Source organism: Chrysemys picta, chromosome 21, assembly GCF_011386835.1.
Source record: "Chrysemys picta bellii isolate R12L10 chromosome 21, ASM1138683v2, whole genome shotgun sequence".
NCBI lineage: Eukaryota > Metazoa > Chordata > Testudines > Emydidae > Chrysemys > Chrysemys picta.
The window spans coordinates 3,935,264-3,956,905 of NC_088811.1; the positions used below are offsets into that span (position 1 = coordinate 3,935,264).

The 21,642-nt window shown below is 47.0% G+C and overlaps 1 protein-coding gene across 6 annotated transcripts in view; it reads left to right on the plus strand.

Moving 5' to 3' along the window:
• The window catches only part of MEGF6 (multiple EGF like domains 6), a 255,179-nt gene extending 238,781 nt beyond the window's left edge, over positions 1-16,398 (plus strand). For 4 of the 6 annotated variants that reach the window (XM_065574927.1, XM_065574929.1, XM_065574930.1 and 1 more), the window contains 11 exons: positions 2,040-2,168; positions 2,974-3,102; positions 3,757-3,888; positions 5,543-5,671; positions 7,273-7,401; positions 7,572-7,700; positions 7,929-8,057; positions 9,920-10,048; positions 10,867-10,995; positions 11,663-11,794; positions 12,330-13,543. In XM_065574927.1, coding sequence (XP_065430999.1) covers positions 2,040-2,168; positions 2,974-3,102; positions 3,757-3,888; positions 5,543-5,671; positions 7,273-7,401; positions 7,572-7,700; positions 7,929-8,057; positions 9,920-10,048; positions 10,867-10,995; positions 11,663-11,794; positions 12,330-12,394 — 1,361 coding nt within the window. In that variant the 3' untranslated portion in view covers positions 12,395-13,543. Of the gene's footprint in view, positions 1-2,039; positions 2,169-2,973; positions 3,103-3,756; positions 3,889-5,542; positions 5,672-7,272; positions 7,402-7,571; positions 7,701-7,928; positions 8,058-9,919; positions 10,049-10,866; positions 10,996-11,662; positions 11,795-12,329; positions 13,544-14,784 lie in introns of those variants that run through there. The other 2 variants (XM_065574928.1, XM_065574932.1) reach the window with 1 other exon arrangement.
• The last annotated feature ends 5,244 nt before the right edge of the window (positions 16,399-21,642 follow it).

The window sequence follows — 21,642 nt, forward strand, 5'->3', positions numbered from 1 at the left end:
GCATTGGACCTTAGCCATCTGGTTCTTCTGTCTGAGGAGAAAAGCAGATAATGAGATCCATGCCATAAAGAGGTTTGACTAGACTTGGCACACCCTCAGTACAGCCTCAAGTACTGTAACGTAAAACACACATCTCACTTAACCATCCACCATCTTTGGGGACTGGCAGGCACCATCATCTTGGCTGGGTGTTCAAGTCAGCCTCAAGGCACTTTACCAAATCACAGGTCCATGTCGCTGTGTTATATGGAACTCTTTGCACATGACCCTCCTCTAGTCAAGTCGTTGCTTTTCACAGGGCAGCTTGAAGCAATGGATCGTCATAACCAGAACGATGCTTTGCAGTGAAACTATTCGGGACTTTTTCTGTCTCACTGTAGGCAGAATTTCACTACATTGAGACCACTGTCTATATTGACATTAAGATTTAAAAAGCCCAGCAATGCCTATCCCTTGCTAGCTTACCCCATCCCCACCAAAAGTCAGACTCCTTTATTTGACTTCTTTTTAGGGCTTGTTTTTTTAGAAAAGTTAGGTGTGCAAACGTGCGCACACAGTATATGCACAACTATGTCCCTAATCTATGCTTGCAGTTACCCCAATTGCATGTGCAAATTGGGTGAGTGCATGGGCAAATGCACCTATTTTGTCATTTGTACATGCAGTTACTGAATTTGTGCACTCAGTCCTGTTGACTAGTTGCCAATTAGTTGTGTAGTTTGTGCAACTAACTTCTCTAAAATTCAGACAACGACTGTCTTTTCTGGTTTCCATCTGCTTTAAGAACCAGCCTCTCACTTCCTCACAGATGACAGGAGGAGAATGGCCCTGATGGTGATGCTATCCTGGCCACCAGCTCTCACTAAATGGTGCCAGGAATAATGCTTCCAAAAACATTTGGCACTGTTAGAGAGAGAGAGACTTTCACACCAAATTAAGAAGAAGAGAATGTTTATGCAAAGAGCAGTTTGTCGGCTCACAACTTTCTTTCTTCCCCTCTTTCTGCCTGGCTCAGCTCTTCTCCTCGCCTCAGCACCCACTTTCTCCCGGCCCTGAATTCTGCCAAAGTTTCTGACCTCATGGTCTGTTGTCTCAAAGGTAATGGTGATGTCACAAATCCAACAGGAAGTGCCAAGTTCAGCCCTGACGTAGATGTGTGCAACTCCGCTGACTTCCGTGGGAGTTGGAACTGTTTAGGCCAAGGCTGAATTTGGCCCAACTGACCTTATGACTTCGCTTTATGAACAGAAGAATCAGAAAATCCCACTTTTAGAAACAAGCAAAGATTGTTACGGAGAGTGCAAAGAAATGCTGAGTCAATGGATTGCCCAGCGGACTGGCGATTTCAGACGATGGGTAATGGGAGATGGAGCCTTTTCCCCGGCGCTCACGGATTCGCTGTTGCCCATAGCAGTGGTGATTAACACGTTATTGTCTGGTGACTGGACAGTGGCCAGTGTCACGAGTTTATTCCCAGTCAACAAGTTTCCCCTTTGACAGGTAAAGCAGCAGCACAGTTGGCACTAACTGGCTCCCTTGTTGATGGTCTCAGTCGAGAGGCCAAGGACTGACTGGGCTACAGAGATTAAACTCTTCTCCTGCTCCTAAAGCAGCCGCGGTACAGGGACCCTTTCAGTGCTCCAGCCAAGCAGTGTTGGGAAGCTTGCCCAGCTGCTGCCCATGGTGTACCTCGTCTGGGGATGAATGAAGGACCCCATTCTCCAGAGCTGTCAGTCTGGTACCTAGCGCCACCACCAAAGAAAAGAAACAAGTCTGATCTATTTGATCCTGTTCCCAGTCTCGTTAGGCCCAGCCCTGCAGACTGACAGATCCCATCTGACTTGTCAAACATGAAGTGAAACATAAAACTTCACCCCCTGACATGAGAAAACGAAAGGGACATAAAATAAACGTCTGAAGTTCTTTGTGCCTGGCGAGCATAGTTTGAATTGCCCTGTGTAATGAAACCAGACCATGCCCGTATTCATTCTGTAGCACCCCTGTAACCCCCACCTCTCTGTACGTTTGAATCTCTGCAGCTTGCCCGGAGGGTACGTTCGGAGAGCACTGTGCAGAGCAGTGCGCCTGTGGGGATGGAGTCTCGTGTCATCACATCACTGGCGCCTGCGACTGCCCCACGGGCTGGAGGGGCCAGCGTTGTGAGAAAGGTGAGAGAATCACACCCCTCCTCACGTCGTCTCTGCTGCTCAGGCTGTTCTTGTTACGTTTCAGCCTCAGATGAAGCCACGGAGCCTGGATGTTTTGGGAACGAGCCTCTAGAGTAACAGACAAAGTGAGAGTAGATGGCTCAGGGGATGGGCGCAATGGGCTATAGAAAGAGGCGTTTACCTCAGTTGCTGTAACAAATGCTGCCGGCTGGCTGATGTCAGAGTTCAAGCCCAGTACAGTCCCCAGTAGACAGATAGCCACAGCATTATTGGCACTGATAGGCACCAAGACATCTCAGCAGAGGCCCAGGACTAAATGGGTCACAGAAACTGAACTCCCACTCACCTCTCTCACAGACCCTCCAGGCCAAGGTAGCTTCGGGGAAGCTTGTATGGCTGGTGCCCTGCTGTACCTATTCGGCTAAGAGGACTGTTTTCTTAGCCTGTCAGTCTGGCATCTCTCAATGCACTAGAAAGAGAAGTGTGTCGAGGAAAGGGGGCATTGGGATGAGTGGGGGAAGCAGCCAGACTTTGAGATTTGCTCAAAGGAAGGAAGGAGACATCGGCTTCTTAGCAACTCCTTGGACAGACGATGCCCGGTTGGGACACGACACGTCTTCAGCGCACAGTGGTATTCTGTGGGGCATTTCTTTCACGTTTCCAGAAAGGCTACAGCAATATCGCATTAACCCTTTAATTACACTTGATTTTGGGGGCATCAAATTCCTGCTGGTGCTGGGCACTAGGAAGAATTTGCAAGCCTTTTGTCTTGATTTCTTTTCCCCGCCTTGTTTCCTTCCCACAGCCTGCCTGCCTGGTTCATTTGGGAAGGACTGTGCCAGCCGCTGCGACTGCCCCCCAGGAACGCCTTGTAACCATGTCACTGGCCAGTGTGGCTGCCCGCCAGGATTTATGGGCCATGGATGTGAACAATGTACGGAGGAGGGAACAGCCCTTCTACAGTTACTAGCAGAGTCCAGGGAACTAGACGGGTCAATCCATTACTACTAAAAAAACCCCCAATGCGTTTCCAAATAGCAGCTCACTCTTTGGCAGGTGGTGCATGCCCACAGAATCATAACAGAGCAAAGGGAGCCAAGTGGGAAACCAGAGCAGCATATTCCATCCAAAGGATTAGCAATAAATCAGAGTAAGAGCGAGCTCCTGTGGATATGAGCAAGTCTGGGAAAGACAGAGGCATGCGAGCACATTCTGCAGTGCTGTAAGTGTATGTATTTCAGAGCTCTCCGTGCATGTGTGGATGCATGATTGCAGAGGGCATCTAGTATCTGAAAATACTTCCGATCCTCTTCAATCCCACACTCCTTTGTGCATCCTAGCAACTACCCCCATGGTCCTCACAACAGGATACACCAGCGAGACTGGTTCCCATTTCCCCTGGCTTTGAGTGGCGGATGAACACCATGTGCACTAAATGCCATTCTGGGTTTTGATACCAATAAGTCCTGCTCTATAGTGGAGTTCTAAATCTGACCTACATTAGGGAGTGGGGTTTGGGGGGGAGACCAAGAGCCCCTACAATAAGGTTGTGGTGTCTTCATCTTCCTTCCTTCCTTCCTTCCTACAGCCTGTCTACCAGGGACCTTTGGGCTGAACTGTGCTCAGGCTTGCCAGTGTCCAGAAGTGAACCAAGACTGTCACCCTGTCACTGGGGCGTGTATCTGTGCACCTGGTTACCATGGAAGAAATTGCCAGCTAAGTGAGTTTGCGCTAAACTTTGTCTTCCGCGTTGTCAAGGTTCATGTGACTTCACCTACAGCGTCTCTGCTGGATGCTAGCCAATCAGGGACTGTGTTCTTCATGCTGAGTGTTCCAAGGTGAGGCCATGGTCATGTATCAGGGCATAAGCTGATGGGGTCAGGAAGGAAGTGTCTGGTAGCATTCACAATTAACTAATCAGAGGAGAGGGGACTCCACCTTCCTCTGCAGCACTGGATATTAGTCATGGCCAGGAACTGAACTCCAGGAGCCTTGGGACAGCGCCAATATGGCACCTCCTGCATTCGGATTGGCTGTCATCCCAGCTTCGCACTGTGCTTCCCTTTCCCCTCACTCGTGCAGTTTGAGATTTTTTAAAACATTTCCCAGGTTATGTCTTTGTGAACCTTGCCTGTAATGGGGGAAATGATTCTGCCCAAGCAGGCGTTTTCTGTTCCCTTTGGTCCTCCGTCCTATGTCCCTCTCACATCCATCCATCAATCCACGCCCACACACGCACGCTCCCTCTCACCCATACACACATTCTCTTACTAATCAGTGAGTTACATTTTGTGCCATCAAAAACAATTTAATATACACACGTGCCACATGCTGCCATTTCCCATCTAACCCATGGACAAGGTGGCTACGTAGTATGATCAACAGAGAACTTTTTCCTGCTCTTTTCCTCTAAGAGTAAAACTCCTTGGATCAGTTTCCCTCTGCCAAGAGCAAGGAGGGCTATTGAGAGACACTTTCACCTTCCTCCTTTTGACGGTGCAGCTGGAGGAAGGGCGGGGATTGATGGGCACCTTATTGCAACCCTCTTGAAATAATCCCCCCCAATTTCATTTTTGTTCAAAGTTTTCTATGCGGTGGTTTTAAAAAATGTATTTTCACGGCACTAATAGCTTTTCCATTAGGAGCCTACTTGAAAAACAGGGATGTCGCTGATTATTTTGTATAGTTCTCTAAGATTTGGTTAATGCAAGATAAAATGAGCAGCCAGTGCCTAGGAGCTGTGAGCACTTCCCCATTCTTTATGCTGTGCTTTATGTCCGCAGGTGCTAGGAGGATGAAGGAACCCAGGATGGCCTTGCGCTTTGATTATTTCTGTCACAATATGTGGGTTGTATCTAATCAAAACAGTCCATTCCATCACGCAGTCCATTAGGCAAAACCAGACCTGGCTTCCTGAATCTTCATCCTGCTGGTGTGCATGTCGTGTCAGCTGGGCCGCTTTCTCTGGCTCACCAGGAGATCTTTGTTCGGATTAGTCAGGAAATCAGCAGCTTCTCACTCAAAACAGACAGGAAATGACCTTCTCCCACCTCCTCTCACTGAGTGAAGTGAATTGGATGGTGTCATTCGCTGGCATATATTCATACCAACAACATTTACTCACCAATATCAATTGTTGTTTTACAAGCAAGTAAAGCAGGGTTAACAATGTCTTTACAAACGTTTGTTGATGAGTACATCGGCGGACCCCTTAGCGCGCAGCATGTTGGTAATCTATTTCTAATCATCTTGCCTTGTCATCAGCGATTGGTGGGGGAGACACTTGCATTGTGAATGTCAATGCACATGCCACATGATCAGTGTCTGGGCTTTGCCGTTCTTCTAAGCATTGGGTTTTTTTAATTCCCCCCCAGGATGTTCAGCTGGTTCGTATGGCCCCAATTGTGAGCAGCAGTGTAAGTGCAGGAATGGAGGACGCTGTGAGACCACCACAGGGACATGTCAGTGTCCCGCTGGGTACGTCGGCGCTGACTGCAGTATCGGTGAGTGTGCAGGGTATTGCCCGGGGAAGTCTGAGACTGAGTAGCAGGCTGCTTTAAATCTCAATGGGGTGAATCCTGGTATTAGCTGCCCACGTGCAGCTTCCTTTACCGCCATGCACATGAATGAGATGCTGCCCTTCAAGAGAGAGCAGGAGTTGTGATGCGGGCCACAGTCTAAGAACATTGCAGGCAGACTTCAAGCAGCACATTTGCCTTCCAAGTCCAGCTTTGCAAAACATTACACCGAGTATCTTCCACTGCCTACTAGCAGAGGAAGTGCTGGGAGTGAATTCTCAATTACTGCTGAAATGCATGGACCATTCCTCCTTCCTCTGACTCCTGTTTTCGATGATTCACTGTCCAGAATTACAGTAAAAGCAAAAATCCATAAGTTTGGGGTGTTTCTTACACTGGAAAGGTTTTAGACAGTAGCAGCGGAAGGGAGTCACATAGTAAATGTGCCACAAAAGAGAATAATAACCCCCCCCTCTACAAAATACTAATAAACTCCTTAATGCGGAAAAGTCTTGACAGCTTTGGTTCATCTTCTAAGAACAGAGTCATGAAGCTTTTGCCTCTTGGGTTCCAGCAAAATGTTTTCTGTCAAAACTCCTGCAGGACCGATAGTGACCCTGCCAAAAATACCTTTGTCGAAGGGAATTTTCTTATTACTCATTGGGGATGGGTGTTTTTTCTCCAAGCGTTGTTATGGTTCTAATGATGCATCAGCTAAACAAAGGGAAAGTGAATTGCTGCAAAAATTCAAGCTGTTGCCAAAACGGATTTTACCAGAGGGAGCTACAGAAACAGGTAGGCATTTAAGATGGTCATGATGTGCAGACAGAGAGATGATTTCATGCTTCCTAACAGTCAGGGTGGCTAAGCACTGAAATAAACTCCCTAAGGAGGTTGTGGAATCTCCATCATTGGAGATATTTAAGAGCAGGTTGGACAAACACCTGTCAGGGATGGTCTAGTTAATACTCAGTTCTGCCCTGAGTGCAGGGGACTGGGATTAGATGACCTCTTGAGGTCCCTTACAGTCCTATGATTCATGGCATGAGTGGCTCATCTGCAGGGTCAGGAAATAAGCCTTTTTCACAGGTACAACACTACACCATTGGCTGTGGGCACTACATTTTCTTCCTCTGAATCACACAGGAGAGACTGGTGGACAAAGAGCCTGTCCACTATTACAGCTCCTAAGTAACTGATTTAATTTCTTGCTTTTATTGAAATGGAATTGCTTTCTTCCTGGGGGTTTTTCCTGCACCATAATGTCTGCCACATGTGGAAGTGCTGCATTAATCTGGCAGTTCACGCTTGCACCATTCCATTGCTTGGCTCTGGAGCCTCTGTTAAAATGCTTTGCTCCTTCAGCACAAGTGATCTAGACGGCTCATTTCTTCTCTACCAAATCAAGCCTAAGCTCACATCGTTAGTGGCAGAGCCTTGAAAAGAACCCGAGTCCTGACTCCTTGTCTCAGAGCGCTAACCACCAGACACATTCCCCTCCAAGCCAAACCAAAACCCTTCCTTTTCAGCCCATAGCCTGCTTCTAAGAATGCTAATGTCACCATCTCTCCTCTCCCCTCTCCTAGGCTGCCCTATTGGTCGCTATGGCAAGGACTGCATGCACCTGTGTTCCTGTGGAGAAGGAGCCACCTGTCACCATGTGACAGGCATCTGCATTTGTCCAGCAGGAAGAACTGGTGCCAGCTGTGAACACGGTAAACATTCACCATGGTGCCATTTAACCAAGCTTGGGTATTTCACCACTGTGGTTTGGAAAGGGCTGTAGGGTTGGGTACAGGCAAGCTACCCCAGCCCCATTGGTGTAGTATCTGTTTGATCATATCGGGATTTGAGTTCCCACTCTCTCCTCCTTTGTCTTTTTCAGTCTGCCAGAAAAACCGGTATGGGGCAGGCTGCAAGCAGACGTGTTCCTGCCAGAATGGAGGAATCTGTCATGCGGCCGACGGCTCCTGTTCGTGTGGGCTTGGGCGGACCGGGAAATTCTGCGAACTGGGTAAACCCCCTGGAGGTGTTCTGTCCTGGCACCGGCCTGGCAACTGTTAAACTAACTGAGTTTGTGTTTAGAATTGATGCCCTCTTTGCCACGGCCACATGCGTACCTGTGCCCTCCCTCGCAGGGCACCCTGTGCGGCCTGGCCTGGCCACAGGTCACCTGCTGCACAGGACGTGCTCGCGTATGAGCCGTGCGCCAGTTCCTCTCTCTGAAACATGTTCCCCGCAGAATGCCCACCCGGGAAGTACGGCGCCAACTGCCAGCTGAACTGTGCATGCCGGAATAATGGGACTTGTGACCCAGTGACGGGAGCCTGCCACTGCCGCAGAGGGCACTATGGGCACTTGTGTGAGCACAGTAAGTTCAAGCAGCGGACCGGCTGCTCCTTCTGCCCTCCGCGGCTGCGTGTTGTAAAGCTGTTTAATGTGGGCACCAGGGGACATAAGGCAGAGGGGCGGATCTGACTCGCATGGGGGCAGTTTGAACATCACAGCAAGTGAGAGGCCCAATGGCACCATCACTTCCATACACACACATGCAGCTGGGGAGGGATGCCAGGAGGTCCATCAAGTCTAGTATCCTGCCTCTGGCAGAGGCCAAAACCAGAGGCATCCACACACTGTAAGACCTCTTGGTAATGCACCTGGCCAGCTCCCCACTGCTCTGTCCTGGGGAGGGGTAAAAAGGAGGCATGTGGACAAAGCAGCCTGGTGAGCTCCTTCAGCCCTGACACGTGACACTTGTCAACCTAGTGTTGGTCATAACATTGCACAGCCCAGTTGAAATTGCACTGGTGTGTGTGTCTGGCAGCCCTGTACTCCACAGGCAGGTTATCAGTCAAGTTAAAGATGCTGTTGGTTTGAATGTCCTGTCCTTTGTGTGTGCTTGGCGTGTGCACACATAACCTGACCCACATTAGCAACTGCTTAAAAACAAGCCAGAGTACAAAAAAACAGCAACATGGTCCCTACTGTAATGTAGGGTGACCAGACAGCAAATGTGAAAAATCGGGATGGGGGTGGGGGGTAAATAGGAGCCTATATAAGAAAAAGACCCAAAAAACGGGACTGTCCCTATAAAATTGGGACATCTGGTCACCCTACTGTAATGTCAGCAATATTTTGTTTCGTTCATGTGCTCTGGTCAGACAAATACAAACCCAGATTCCTTAGCAGTATTGTGAGAAAGGCAGTGCTACCACACACCTGCATCAAAGGGAAAGACTGGCACACTTTGGGTAGTTTCACACACTCGTAGACTGAACAGAGACACTGGATTTATGGCTTACATCTACGATCTGTAACCCTCCAACACACCCTTTTTGTCCTATGAGTGCAGAGGTGTTAATGGGCCACTCTACCTTGAATTGTCCCTTAGAACGTGTGCTTACTACTTATGCTAAACAACCTGTTCCATCTTGCATTTAGCTGTGATACTCAGAGCACCTTGCCCTAATCTGAGGAAGAGCTCTGTGTGGCTCAAAAGCTTCTCTCTCTCACCAACAGACGTTAGTGCAATAAAAGATATCACCTCACCCACCTTGTCTCCCACACGACGTTTTGCATTTTTCACCTTAAATCTTCCCCTGTTGTTCACTAAAATGGAAGAGAACTTCCATGGGCAAAGCCTACCATGGCCAGCCCAGGATGTCCGTGAAATAGTTCAGATGGGTGAAGAGGGAGTTGTTGTGTTCTGAGCTTAGATCTTTTTTGCTATTGAGATCCGTGGAAAGAGTAAGACATTACACTCAACAATCTTCCTGAATTTCAGGAGCTGACTGTGGGTAGTTTGCAAGCTCTTTGCTCGATGTTTGTACAGTGCCTGGCACAACGGGGGCCTGCTCCGTGACCAGGGCTCCTAGGCACTCCAGTAATAAACAGGGCTTTGGAGCTGTGCTCCGCTGCAGCTCCACTGCGCCGGGCTCCAGCTCTGGACTCCGCTCCAAAGCCTTGGTAATAAATGATGATTATTTGTGGATCCAGTGTGCAGCAGGGAGCTAAAAGAGAGACTGAGAGCAGTGGGCCACTGGTTAATCCCTCTCCTCCCCCCCCCCCGCCCCAACACAGAGCAGGATTGTCCCTCTGCATCTTGAAACTTCCCAGTGTAACCTTCCTCCCACGGGTTAGCGGGAGGATGAGCTGCTGGGACCCCCAGCAAATAAGGCCCCATTGAAGCGATCTGTGTTTACTAATGAACTTTCCACCTGGCTTCCTTCCCAGCCTGCCCTCCAGGTTTCCATGGACTGCGTTGTCAGGAGTTGTGTGATTGTCAGAATGGAGCAACTTGTGACCCAGTGACCGGTCAGTGTCTGTGTCCTGCTGGCTTCCACAAAGACCGCTGTCAGACAGGTATAGATCACTTCAGCGTATTGCCCCTCAAAAGGTGATGTGTTGTCACTGCTGATCTCTCTTATACTAGTGTGCGAATCTATAGTGCCCCCACTGCCATCAGTGAATGTACTTCCAGCTGGCCTCAGCGGCACTCAGCGGGGCATTGTGGGGAAGGTACTGCTGGCAAACAGGACATGTGTCAAGATCATCTTAAAAGGGCTCTGGCCCTGTAACTATGAGGTAGCATTCACTAACCAGAGTGCTTGCCACCCACTCGTCAAACATCAAACCCACTGAGGTAGGAAGTAGTGCCAGCCAGCCCCACTGTGGTGTTCACACAGGTAGGGAAGGTGGAGACCGCAATGGACCCCTGGTGCGCTGCTCTGATCCTAGACAACATTTCTTAGACTCCAGTTTTCTGCTATCTCGAGCCAGTTGGAATGCCTCCAATTTAGACAAGCAAAGGCACAAAAATACATAAATAATCAATCAATTCGTTATCTCTCCCCCAAAATTTTCTGTTTTGCACAACATCCCCCTGGAGATAATTACTAAACTGAGTGCACAGGGCCAATCGCCACACCAGAATCAGCTTCTGTCACAAAAGCCAGTGACAAAGGCCTCCTACTAACAGGGCATTGCCCTCAGAGGGAAGAAACATGCAGAGTTTCCCGGTGCCTTGGGATCATTTCCAGGTAAAGACGACTGTCTCTTGTCTTGGGCGGGGAGTCCCACAGGATTGGCTCAGAATTGGGAAGACTGGCTGTGTGAAAAAGCACAGACCGAAGGGCCGGAGATCCTTGTGCTGCCCTTCACCCTTTCTCTTGTGCTAACAGGCTGCGAGGAGGGGCGGTACGGAGAGCGTTGCCAGCAGTTGTGTGACTGTGAAGGAAACGCACCATGTGATCCAGTCACTGGGCGCTGCCTGTGTCCGCCCGGAAAAACTGGCACCAAGTGTGACCTGGGTGAGTGTGGATTATTTGCAACAGCCATAACAGGTGTGCAAGTGATGATCTTAAGACTGACACACTATCATCACTCTCCTGTCTGGGGCTGGGACTACTAAAGGGAGGGGCATTTTTGCAGCCTAGCCAGAAGGCAGCCGACCTGGTTCTTCTTGCACCAGCCTTACCCTAATGCGAGAGGAGAATTGTGTTTTTATGAATGTGACCTAGAGAGCCAATGGGCACAAGTACTGAAGTTATATGGAATGATTGATGTGGAGGACTGGATGGCTCCAGGTGCTCCTGTGGGATGTGGGGCCGTTCACCTCTAGGTCGCCCAGCAGTGACTCAATGCCATGGTCCATCTCACCCTTAGGGGGTGGGTGGCCCATCACAACACACTCTTCTGCCCTGATTGTTAGCTGGAGTCAAGAAGCCAACAACTGAATGGAACCTGAACTGCGCTCTGGGTCCTTGGGGTGGTCTAACAAATCCAGGGGTAAGGTACAGTTTGGGAGGAGCCTGTCCCATCCCGCTCCTGGGGCAAACTGCCCCCTTACCTTGCACCAGGCCTGTGCTTAGTTCTGTCACCTCAGTATCAGGCCATGCGTGGACAGAACTGCAAGCGAACGCGCTGAAATAATTCCAGCTCCTCCCAACAATCTCTCTGCCTTTCTTACCCCTCCAGGCTGCCGCATGGATCAATTTGGCCCAGATTGCAGCCTGACCTGTGACTGTGCCTCTGTCAACTCTTTCTGCAATGCTCAGAATGGCCAGTGCACTTGCATTAATGGGTACATAGGACCTACCTGTCAAGAAGGTAACCGCAGGCAGCAATGCTGGTATTTCCATAGTTCCCCGTCACCCTGCACCAGTCACTGATTGCAAAGGTGGGGCAAGATGAAAATGGTTGTGGTTTAGTGCTTTTAATGTGGGGGCACCCCCCTAGCACTGTCATGCCCTCTGGGTTTTGAAATTTTGCAGGATTAATACAACCTAGTGTAGACACGATCATCAGCTAAAGGAGCCCTACGGCCTGGACCTGACAAGCTCTCACCAAAGGGGTTTCCATTGGGCAGATGGAGGGGTTTCGCTTTCAGACACGTAGGGTGTGGGTACCAACAGCAGTGTGGTGCTAGCTAGGGCCTGCTTTACTCAGGCAACTAGCTCCATTAAAGCTAGCTTGGGTAGCTCTACCCTGCCTACCCCTGGCGAAAACCAATAGCATTTGAGTAGGTATGAATCAGTCCAACGGAGGGCAATGGTGGCATCCCACAGCAGAGGTGGAGAGGGCAGTTTGACCTATGCTCCTGAGCCTTCTATAAGATCTCACATTGTTCCCTCTTCTCTTGTAGCTGTGGCAGCTAGAATATCCTACCTGTTCTCCCCCAGGAGAGTTTTCCAGCCTGTGAAACATTAGGTCATACAGCCACCCTGTTGGAGGAAAACAAGAGTCAGCTTGTAAACAAGCCCCTGGTCCTTCTGCAGAATCTGTCTTAGCTCACACTAACCACACAGGAATTCTTTTGGTGACTGAATACTGGGCCTAAGAGGTTTGAGGCTATTGTACACAGCTCACCCCTGCAAGCAGACTGTGAACCAGTGTGTAAAAAGCCACACACCTGGAAGAAATGCTGTTGGAATTCCATGCTCAATAGAGGATCACAAACTTTGGGAAGCATTTCATTTTTACTCTATAATAGAGATGCAGTCGTTCAAATGTGGTTTTTCACCAGGGGGCAATTATTGGACTCCTGTGGCTCATCCTCTAATTTTTTTTTATTGTGGGCCTGGAATTTTAATCAAAATACATATTTATGTAAAGATGTACAAATGTGTTTTCATGCTTGGTAGCCAAAGATCCCTTGGTACCACTGTGTGGACGTGCTGCATCACTTGATTTTTGAACTTGTGAGCAGTCTTTCATTGTAGTTTACCATTGGCCACGGTGCTGTAATAAAATAAACATTCGATAAGTTAAAAGCACTCACATTTAAGTTCCAAAATGTACTGTAAGTCCTGGTTCCATAGAGGAGCATTTGATACTCGTGGGTGACAAGGACTCTGGGCATTGTGCAAACTTTGTTAAACTAATGAGACTTGACTTACACGTGAGTGCTTCTTCCAGCATCACATGAAACGCAATCTGGTTTGTAGTAGTATGTATATCAAATAATGGTTGGTTGTAGCATAGTAGATCAGACTCAGTATTTGTAACCTCATCTTTCATCAAATGAGCAATGCGTCTTTGCAAATAAACTTGGTCAGGACCCAAAGAGCTGAGATACTAACCAGTTTATCCTTGAGATGTTTAAAGGCAAGTTTGTTTAAGGTGTTTTGCACTCTGTTCCACTGCACAAACTTAATATGTTACACCCTCCCTCGCCACAGCTGGGTACAAGAAACTTTGTTGCTTTAAAAGATTAATTTAGCTGCTCATTTGATGAAAAGTTATTTATTTATATATGTTCTACTTTGTACTCCTTTTGAACTGATGATTGCTAGAACACAGTATTATGTCAAAAACAAAGTGGTACCTGGTTTGGATTATAATAAAAGCTAAAGGGAATATGGTTTCATTGCTTAATATCTCCAAAATACACTTATAGCCAGGACCAAGCTGTGTACCCACGCTGAATGCATAGAGAAAAGCAATACTAAACGTTTTGCTCTGTAGCATGCATCCGACGAAGTGGGCATTCACCCACAAAAGCTTATGCTCCAATACATCTGTTAGTCTTAAAGGTGCCACAGGACTCTGTTGCTTTGCTCTGTAGTGCAATTTATACCACATCGATCCAGCTACAGTTCAATTTGTTCTTGATGGTGTCAGCACACAGTTCCAATGTCACCTTCTTCCTGGGAATCTTGGACAGAAACAGTGTAAGTGCATGCAAATTAACTTAAAAAATGAGACTGTTCAACTACTCAATGCACCAAGAACCTCATGTTGACAAGTTAGAGGATGAGGGTTCCACCTTTCTCTTCTAACACTACATTCTGTGACCAACTGAGCTAAGAACCGTTTGACTGAATAACCAATTTAGTTTAGGTTCAAAGAGGATGTGCATTACTGGCAAAGGTGTCTAAAATAGGTCAGTAGTAACAGGGCACAAGATAGCACATCACTGCTAAGAGCACATAGGTAGAGAGCTTAAGTATAGCTTTGACTTTTACATTTACCAATTATCTGATACTTAAAGCAAAACAAAAAAGGGTGATTGAATAATGCATGTAAACTGTATCCGATTTTATTTTAATTATTTACAAGTTATTTACAAGTTACCACTAAACAGCATTGAGCACTTTCATGTAACTATGAATCACATCTCCCTAGTTTGAGAGGCAATATAAACATTGTCTTACTATAGACCTAGATCGGTCTCTACACATTAACTTGATCATCTGACAAGCCGTAATCACCAGTGTTATAGGAATCGTGTGAGCAGCTGAGCCAGACCCCTAATAGCCCAAGTGTGCTGTGGGTTCGTGACAGCTCCCAAACGTAGTGAAATGTTTATATGAATGGTGGTTTTGATAATAATAAGGGCAGAATTTTCAACAGTACTGATCATTAGAGATTTGGGGGGAGGGGGAGAAATAATTTTCCACTCCCAAATCAGGCCCAAAAAGTTAATCTAAAAACAAAATTGTAAACAAAAAAGATTCAGATTAGGTCAACCGAAATGCTTCAATTTTGATCATTTCAAAAATCTTTGTTTAGATTTTTCCTTAACTTTATTTTAAAAACTTTCAAAATGTCCAAATAGGAGATTCTAAATTGTTGCAAACTTTTTTTTTCCTGAACAGAAAACTTCACTGAAACTGATCCATTCCTGCAAAAAGTTTTGGTTTTGATGAACTAGCATTTTCTAACAAATGGCTTAACTCTGCTCCCATTGATATTTCGTGCTTTTGAAACCCCTGCCCCAGATGTCTCTTCACAAGCTGTGCTATGACAGGACTTCTCCAGGAAAAGTTCATGGAGTCTTAGCACTGCCTTTGATTGAACAGCTGTGATTAATTGACAATACTGCGGGAGTTTGTGCATTTCCTTCTGCACACTCAATTTCCTAGCATTCCATAGCCTAGAATTGAGCACAAGGGCCTGATGCAACTTTCATGGAGTGAAAATGCCCACACCGCCATCTACTTCTGATCTGGGTTTTTAACCTCACCCTGTGGGTGGTGTTTATACTACAGAAACTGACATCAGGGACGGAGTCCGGCACCACTAAAATCAATGGGAGCTTTGCCATTGACTTCACTAGGCACCTGTGAGCAAAACATAGCACTGCCCCAGTGCTGCTGCCCCTACTTAGCATAGACACAAGGATGTTCGAGATGGCAGGTTCGCAGGGTAAACAGAACCTTAGCCGTGATATTAATGCTGTAGTCAGCACAACTGGTGTAAAGTACTGTATTCCAATAACTAGTGAAACTGCCATTCATCTGAAGCAGTGGGTTTTTTACCCACGAAAACTTATGCCCAAATAAATGTTAGGTAACAGCGGTTGCCTTGCTGTTTTTGCGCAGTTCTAGTTTTTCTTAGGAATCCACCCTGACTGTGAAACTCAAACAGGAATGTGAAGAGAGCCTGGCAGCTTGATATCAGATGTGGCCATTGAATGACTTCACAAAGTAGTGATATTTCAACTTAAAATACACTGCTGCTAGGACAAATGTCCTCATCCTCACATGAAAAGACTGTCTAGTGTAGCTCTGTTATTGCCAGATCTTAACAACACGGTAGGTGAGGTAATATCTATTTTTTTGGGACCAATGTCTGTTGGTGAGAGAGAAGCTTGCGAGCTTATCCTTTGTGTGCGCGCATCCTTAGGCCCACCCATTGCAGAGAAAAATACAGTTTCATTTGACGGAGTTAATTGATAAGATCCCATCTGCCAATGATCCACTGTGCCAAAACCAGTCCTGAATGTGGTGCTCAGATGATAATGGGCCTGTCTGAGGGAGTGAGAGGCTGCTACAGGCTTAGAACACCAAGGACTAAGAATAACGATTTAACCTGGGGAAAAAGCTGCTGGTGGAATTACTCTGCCATTTTTGTTTTTTGTGAAAGAGGAGGCTAAGTCTTTGAGAACCCAACACTGAACGGGTAGTTTGGGACCAGGATATGAAGTCTGAATATTGGGCAATAAGGGGCTATCTGCTTGTTTAATCATTGGGTGTGGTGCATAAGAGACAATGCAGACACTGAAAACAAGCTAGATGTGTTGAAAGAACAATCAGTGACCTAACAAAACTGATGGAAGATTGCTAGAAAGACCTGCTTTATTGTAATGTTACTGGTAACAATGCAGTTGCATAAAGATCACTGGGTATCTAGTGATTGTCCTGTAGATAAAAAAATGTTTCATGGTATACTAGATATTGAATATTAAACTACATACTGTGTAGCAAAAGCATATCAAGGATCGGTCTATCCATGGCTACTTAGTCACCCATGGTCTAGGGGTCCTGAAACCTCTGAGTGCTAGCAGCTGGGACTGCTGGCATCGGCCCCTCTGGGAAGACTGGAAACTGGACAAGATGGACCGTTGGTCTGACCCACGGAGGCCATTCTTATGTTGCGCTATTTCAAAAGGGGTTTTGAAATATTTGAAAAGCAGGCAGCAATTCCTGGAATGTTTGGGGCTAGTCGCTAACTGACACAGTGTAAATAAAAGTTGAGAGCCCTGGCCTAAGCAGCAGAGGATTGACATGCACCTGAACGTTGTTTCCAAGCAAAGCTCTGGGAAAGCAGAGTCAGGCCCACACTAAGAGAAAATGGTATCACTGCTAAGACAAGGACACTCTTCACTGGCTCCAGTACTTCATACCAGACTGAGCTAATCCACTCCCAGAGGCATTTTACTGTTAAAAACCAAAGTCAATCCTCTGAGTCAAGCCACAACTAATGGACAACTGTATTAGACTGGAAATGAGGAACTTAATATCCCATTTCTTAATCAGATTTGCAGCTTTCCATTCTCTTGGGAGACTAAGCTGGAGCCTTTCACCGTCCTGAGAAAGATAAATCTGTTGTCCTATGTCAAAACTAGCAAGAAGCAAAACATTTGTTTCCTGACTTCCATTCAGCACAGTGTGCGGAGTTAGTATCGCTGTTGTGTGGACCTGGAGGGCAGATAACACTTAGCTATTTTGTTTGGTTCCTGAGACTATCATCATACATCGTGTGCCAGAACAACAGTCCGGGCATGCTGAGTTTTGAATTTCATGTGAAATCCACAAAATACTATTATTTTAACATCTTGTATTCATTACCTGCCAGAAGCCAAAGCACTCCGTGAGTGCACAATGCCAATTCGAGCACAGAGTTGCTGTGATTTAGTTTTAACGGGCGATCTGACCCTTTATAACGGGCACACAACTTGCACACACTGAACACTTCAGCTGTGGAGCACCCAGCACTTGACGAAGATGGGTCACTATTACCCTGATTCTAGAGCTACGGGGACACAGGTTGTGTGACGGAACGAGAATTTTCTCAGTTCAGCATAGGACTGAGAATCAGTGGCTGTTTATGACACATCCATCTCCACTGCTTCTCTTACCCACCTCTCATTGCTTAGCTAAGGCAAAGCTGCCTTCCAGCTAGCACCACAGACTAGACACATCTCTCGGGCTCAGCAGCATTGCAAGGGGTGCATTTAGAGTTACAGGGGAGCTGGAATTACGATAAGGTAGGTGCCCAGGAGATTGTAAGACTCCGCTCAGAGTAGTTATCAAAGGTTTGCTGTCAAGCTGGGGCATCCCGCACTAGTGGATTTTCATTAAGGACTTGGAGTGGAGAGGATGCTTATAAAATTGGCAAGCCACACCAAGCTGGAAGAGATTACTAGCACTTTGGAGGATGGGGTTAGAATTCAAAATGACCTTGACAAACTGGAGAATTGATCTGAAATCAACAAAATGAAATTCAATAAAGACAAGTGCAAAGTACTTCACTTAAAAAGTGGGGGGGAAAAATCAAATGCAAACGACACGCTGGGGAATGCTTGGCGAGGTGGTAGTGCTGCTCAAAAGGAGCTGGGGTTAGAGTGGGTCAACATGGTGATGCAGTAGTGACAAAAGCTAATCTTCGGGGGATGTATTAACAGGAGTGTCACATGGGAGGCAATTGTCCTGTTCTACATGTAGCACTGGTGAGGCAGCACTATGTCCAATTCTGGGCCCCACACATTAGGAAAGATGGGGACGAATTGGAGAAAGTCCAGAGGAGAGCAACAAAAGTGATCTCTGAAAACCTGACCTCTGAGGAAAGGTTAAAAAACGGGGCAGAGTTAGTCTTGAGAAAAGAAAACAGAAGTGGGGGAGGGGACGACTGATAACAGTCTTCCAATACTGTAAGGGCCTTTATAAAGAGGACAGTGATCAACTGTTCGCCATGGCCACTGAAGGTAAGACCAGAAGTAACAGGCTTAACCTGCAGCAAGGGAGATTGAGGTTAGATATTGGGGAAAACTTCCAAGGGAGGTTGTGGAATCCCCAACAGCCCTGGAGATTTTTAAGAACAGGTTGGATAAACACCTGCCAGGGACGGTCGAGGTTTACTTGGTCTTGCCTCTGTGCAGGGGGCTGGACTCGAGGACCTCTCAAGGTCCCGTCCAGCCCCACGTTTCTATGGTGCTATAGAATTCTAACCATCAAAGCGCAGTCACGGACCCAGTTGGGATGGGACATCAAAAAGAATAAGGCAGAATTCAGACAGTTTGAGAGGCCAGCAGCAGCACAGATCCCATGCATTCAAATAGCAGCCCTCCCCTTTGTGGCTCCACACTGTCCATTCCCCATGCCCAGGGTGCGTGTCTTGGATCACTAACGAAGCTTAATTCAGACACTTGGTTTGTCACTCCTATGGCTGAGATTCCTGATTCAAGGGCTCGGCTGTTGTTAAATATAAAATCACCTTTGGACAGCACCCAGCACAATGGGGTCCTGCTCCATGACCAGGTCCTACGGTAATACAGTGAGCTGTGCCTTATTCAAACAACTCCCATCGCAATCCAGCACTAAGCGCTTGCGTTTCTGAAGCTTAGGCTGCCACCTAGTGACCATGTTAATTAAGGCTGTCCAATGATTAAAAAAATAATTGCAATTAATCACAAGATTTAAAAATAGTTGAGCTTAATCGCAGTTTTAATCTTACTTGATTATAAATATTTTTGGATTTTTTCTACATTTTCAAATATATTGATTTCCATTACAACACAGACTACAGTGCTCACTTTATATTATTGGTTTTGATTACAAAAATTTGCACTGTAAAAACAAAAAAATAGTATTTTTCAATTCCCCTCATACAAGTACTGTCGTGCAATCTCTCTAGCGTGAAAGTGACATTTACAAATATAGAAATTTTTTTAACATAACTACACTCAAAAACAAAACAACGTAAAACTTTAGCACCTACAAGTCAAAGCGCGAAGGGGCATAGGAACGGTTAGCATACCTGGCACGTCAATATCTTGCAACGTCGGCTACACCAGTGCCATGCAAAGGGTTGTTCTCACTTTCAGGTGACGTTGTAAATAAGTAGGCAGCATCATCTCCCGTAAATGTAAACAAACTTGTTTGGCTTAGTGATTGCCTGAATAAGGAGGACTGAGTGGACTTAGTATTTTTCAATTCACCTCCCACATTTCTTTTGTTTTATCTTTTTTATGGTGCAAATATTTTTAAAAATCAATTATTTGTTTTGCATTAACCACATGCATTAACTGTGATTAATTGACAGCCCTAATATTAATTGGAGGAGAGTTTAGCATGAAGGACAGTTCTATAGCGCTATCTATCTCAGGGTCTCAAAGCACTTCACAACTCCCTATGAGGTAAGGATCATCCCCACTTTGCAAACGGACAACCAGAGGCTCAGAAAATTGAGGAGACTTACCCCAGGTCATGCAGGAATCCGCAGCAGAGCCGCAAATCAAATCCAGATCTCCTAGATCCCACTCGAACCACAAACACAGTCTCCCCAACACTCTCATTGTCTGTCTCTAATTTGTCCCTGCAAGAAAAACAGAGAACAGGTCAGGTGTATTCCTGAGTTGGTCTGTTCCACAGACTTAGGACTGACCCACATCACCCACCCTTAGCACTGCAAACAAATCGGACTCAATACTGCAGTGGTGGGAAGGAGCCATTTTGGCCCCGCCTGAGCAGAACGCTCCTAAAGCAGTCAGGCTTTTTCACTTTGGGATCCGACTTCACCTTAAAAGAAACCAAAACAAAAACCAATAGCAGCGTTCGTTAGGGAACGGGTTTAAAACTCACCCTCCAGCCAGGCAACGCGACAGAGCCTGCCTGTAGCTGAGAACAGTTATCCACCAAGTCACTGACGCCCATGGACAGGTGCTGACGGGGCCACGAGACGCGCTGCAGGGTAAAGCAAGGTGAGTGACAAAGAATGAAACCTGGCAGGCTCAGCCACACCAACTCCTCCGAGGATGCCGGTGTACTCCTGAGAGCAGCAGGAGGGAGGACCCGCAGAACAGGGAGTGAAGAGGCAGCGGCAGTGCCGGTGCCCGGCTAACACGCCTCACCTTGGACGTGGAGGAGCCAAGCGGTGCCAGGCTAAACTTACTTCCGTCCCCGGGCTGCCATGGAAGGGAGGCACCAGTGCTGAGCATGGTGTTTGGGATGTGGACACCTGGCAGCCCGCTCCCCACAGAGCCACCATAAATGACAGTCACTCTCTGCCTGCACCTGAACAAAGAGCTGACGTGACCCTGACCCCCAAGACACAGCAGGTTTAGCCCCACAAATGACAAGCAAGTCTTACCTTACAGCTTTGCCATGGGAAGTCAGCTGCTCCTGCCAGCATCAAGCCAGGCCTCCTCCACAGCAATGCAATGACTGCCCCACCTGGAAAGCAAAAGCCTCCTTCGCTGCATGGAAACCCCCCAAAAGGGGACAAGTAACCACTTTGCACAGGTTTTCTAACTCCCATTTCTATTGCTCTCTGGAAGAACTACCCACGCCTGGAGTTTTCCCCCCTTTGACATTTCTGAAGGATGCATGCAGGCTGCCAGTCTAGCTTGCCTGAATGGCTACATATTCCTTTGACTGTGTGATGTTCTACACAATCCCTCCAGATAACTTATCTTATTGTATCAGCCAGACTTCCCGCTGAGTAGCTCCAGTGACACAGAACCAGCAACCGCCTCCCCCCCCACGACCACCGCTCATAACAAATCAGGAAGTTTATTGGCTTAAATATTTGCTGCATACAATATACAGCAGTGTTCACGTCATCTGGGTAAGAAACAATTACAGGCTCAAGGTGGTGGAATTCCAGATTGGAGCCTCCAGCTGCATCGCACATTTCATGGACAAAGCAGACGACAGACACAATCTCTCCCCCCCCTACCCCCCGCCCCACACACACGGCAGCAGTCTTAGAGCTTGGCATTCAGGTCATTTATGTCCAGCCAGCAAATCCAAGCAGCAGGCCGTACTTATAATGGCGTGGAATATTAGAACAGGCTCACAGCCATGCTGGGCGTGAAACACTGTCCTGTCTGCAGTGCGTGTCTGTTCCCCCCAGCATGGAGGCCAGAGTAATTTCAAACACATTTTCCTACTAAAGCAAGCAAGAAAAAAAAAAACATTTGGGGAGACCAGAGAACTGGAAGGAAGAGAGGG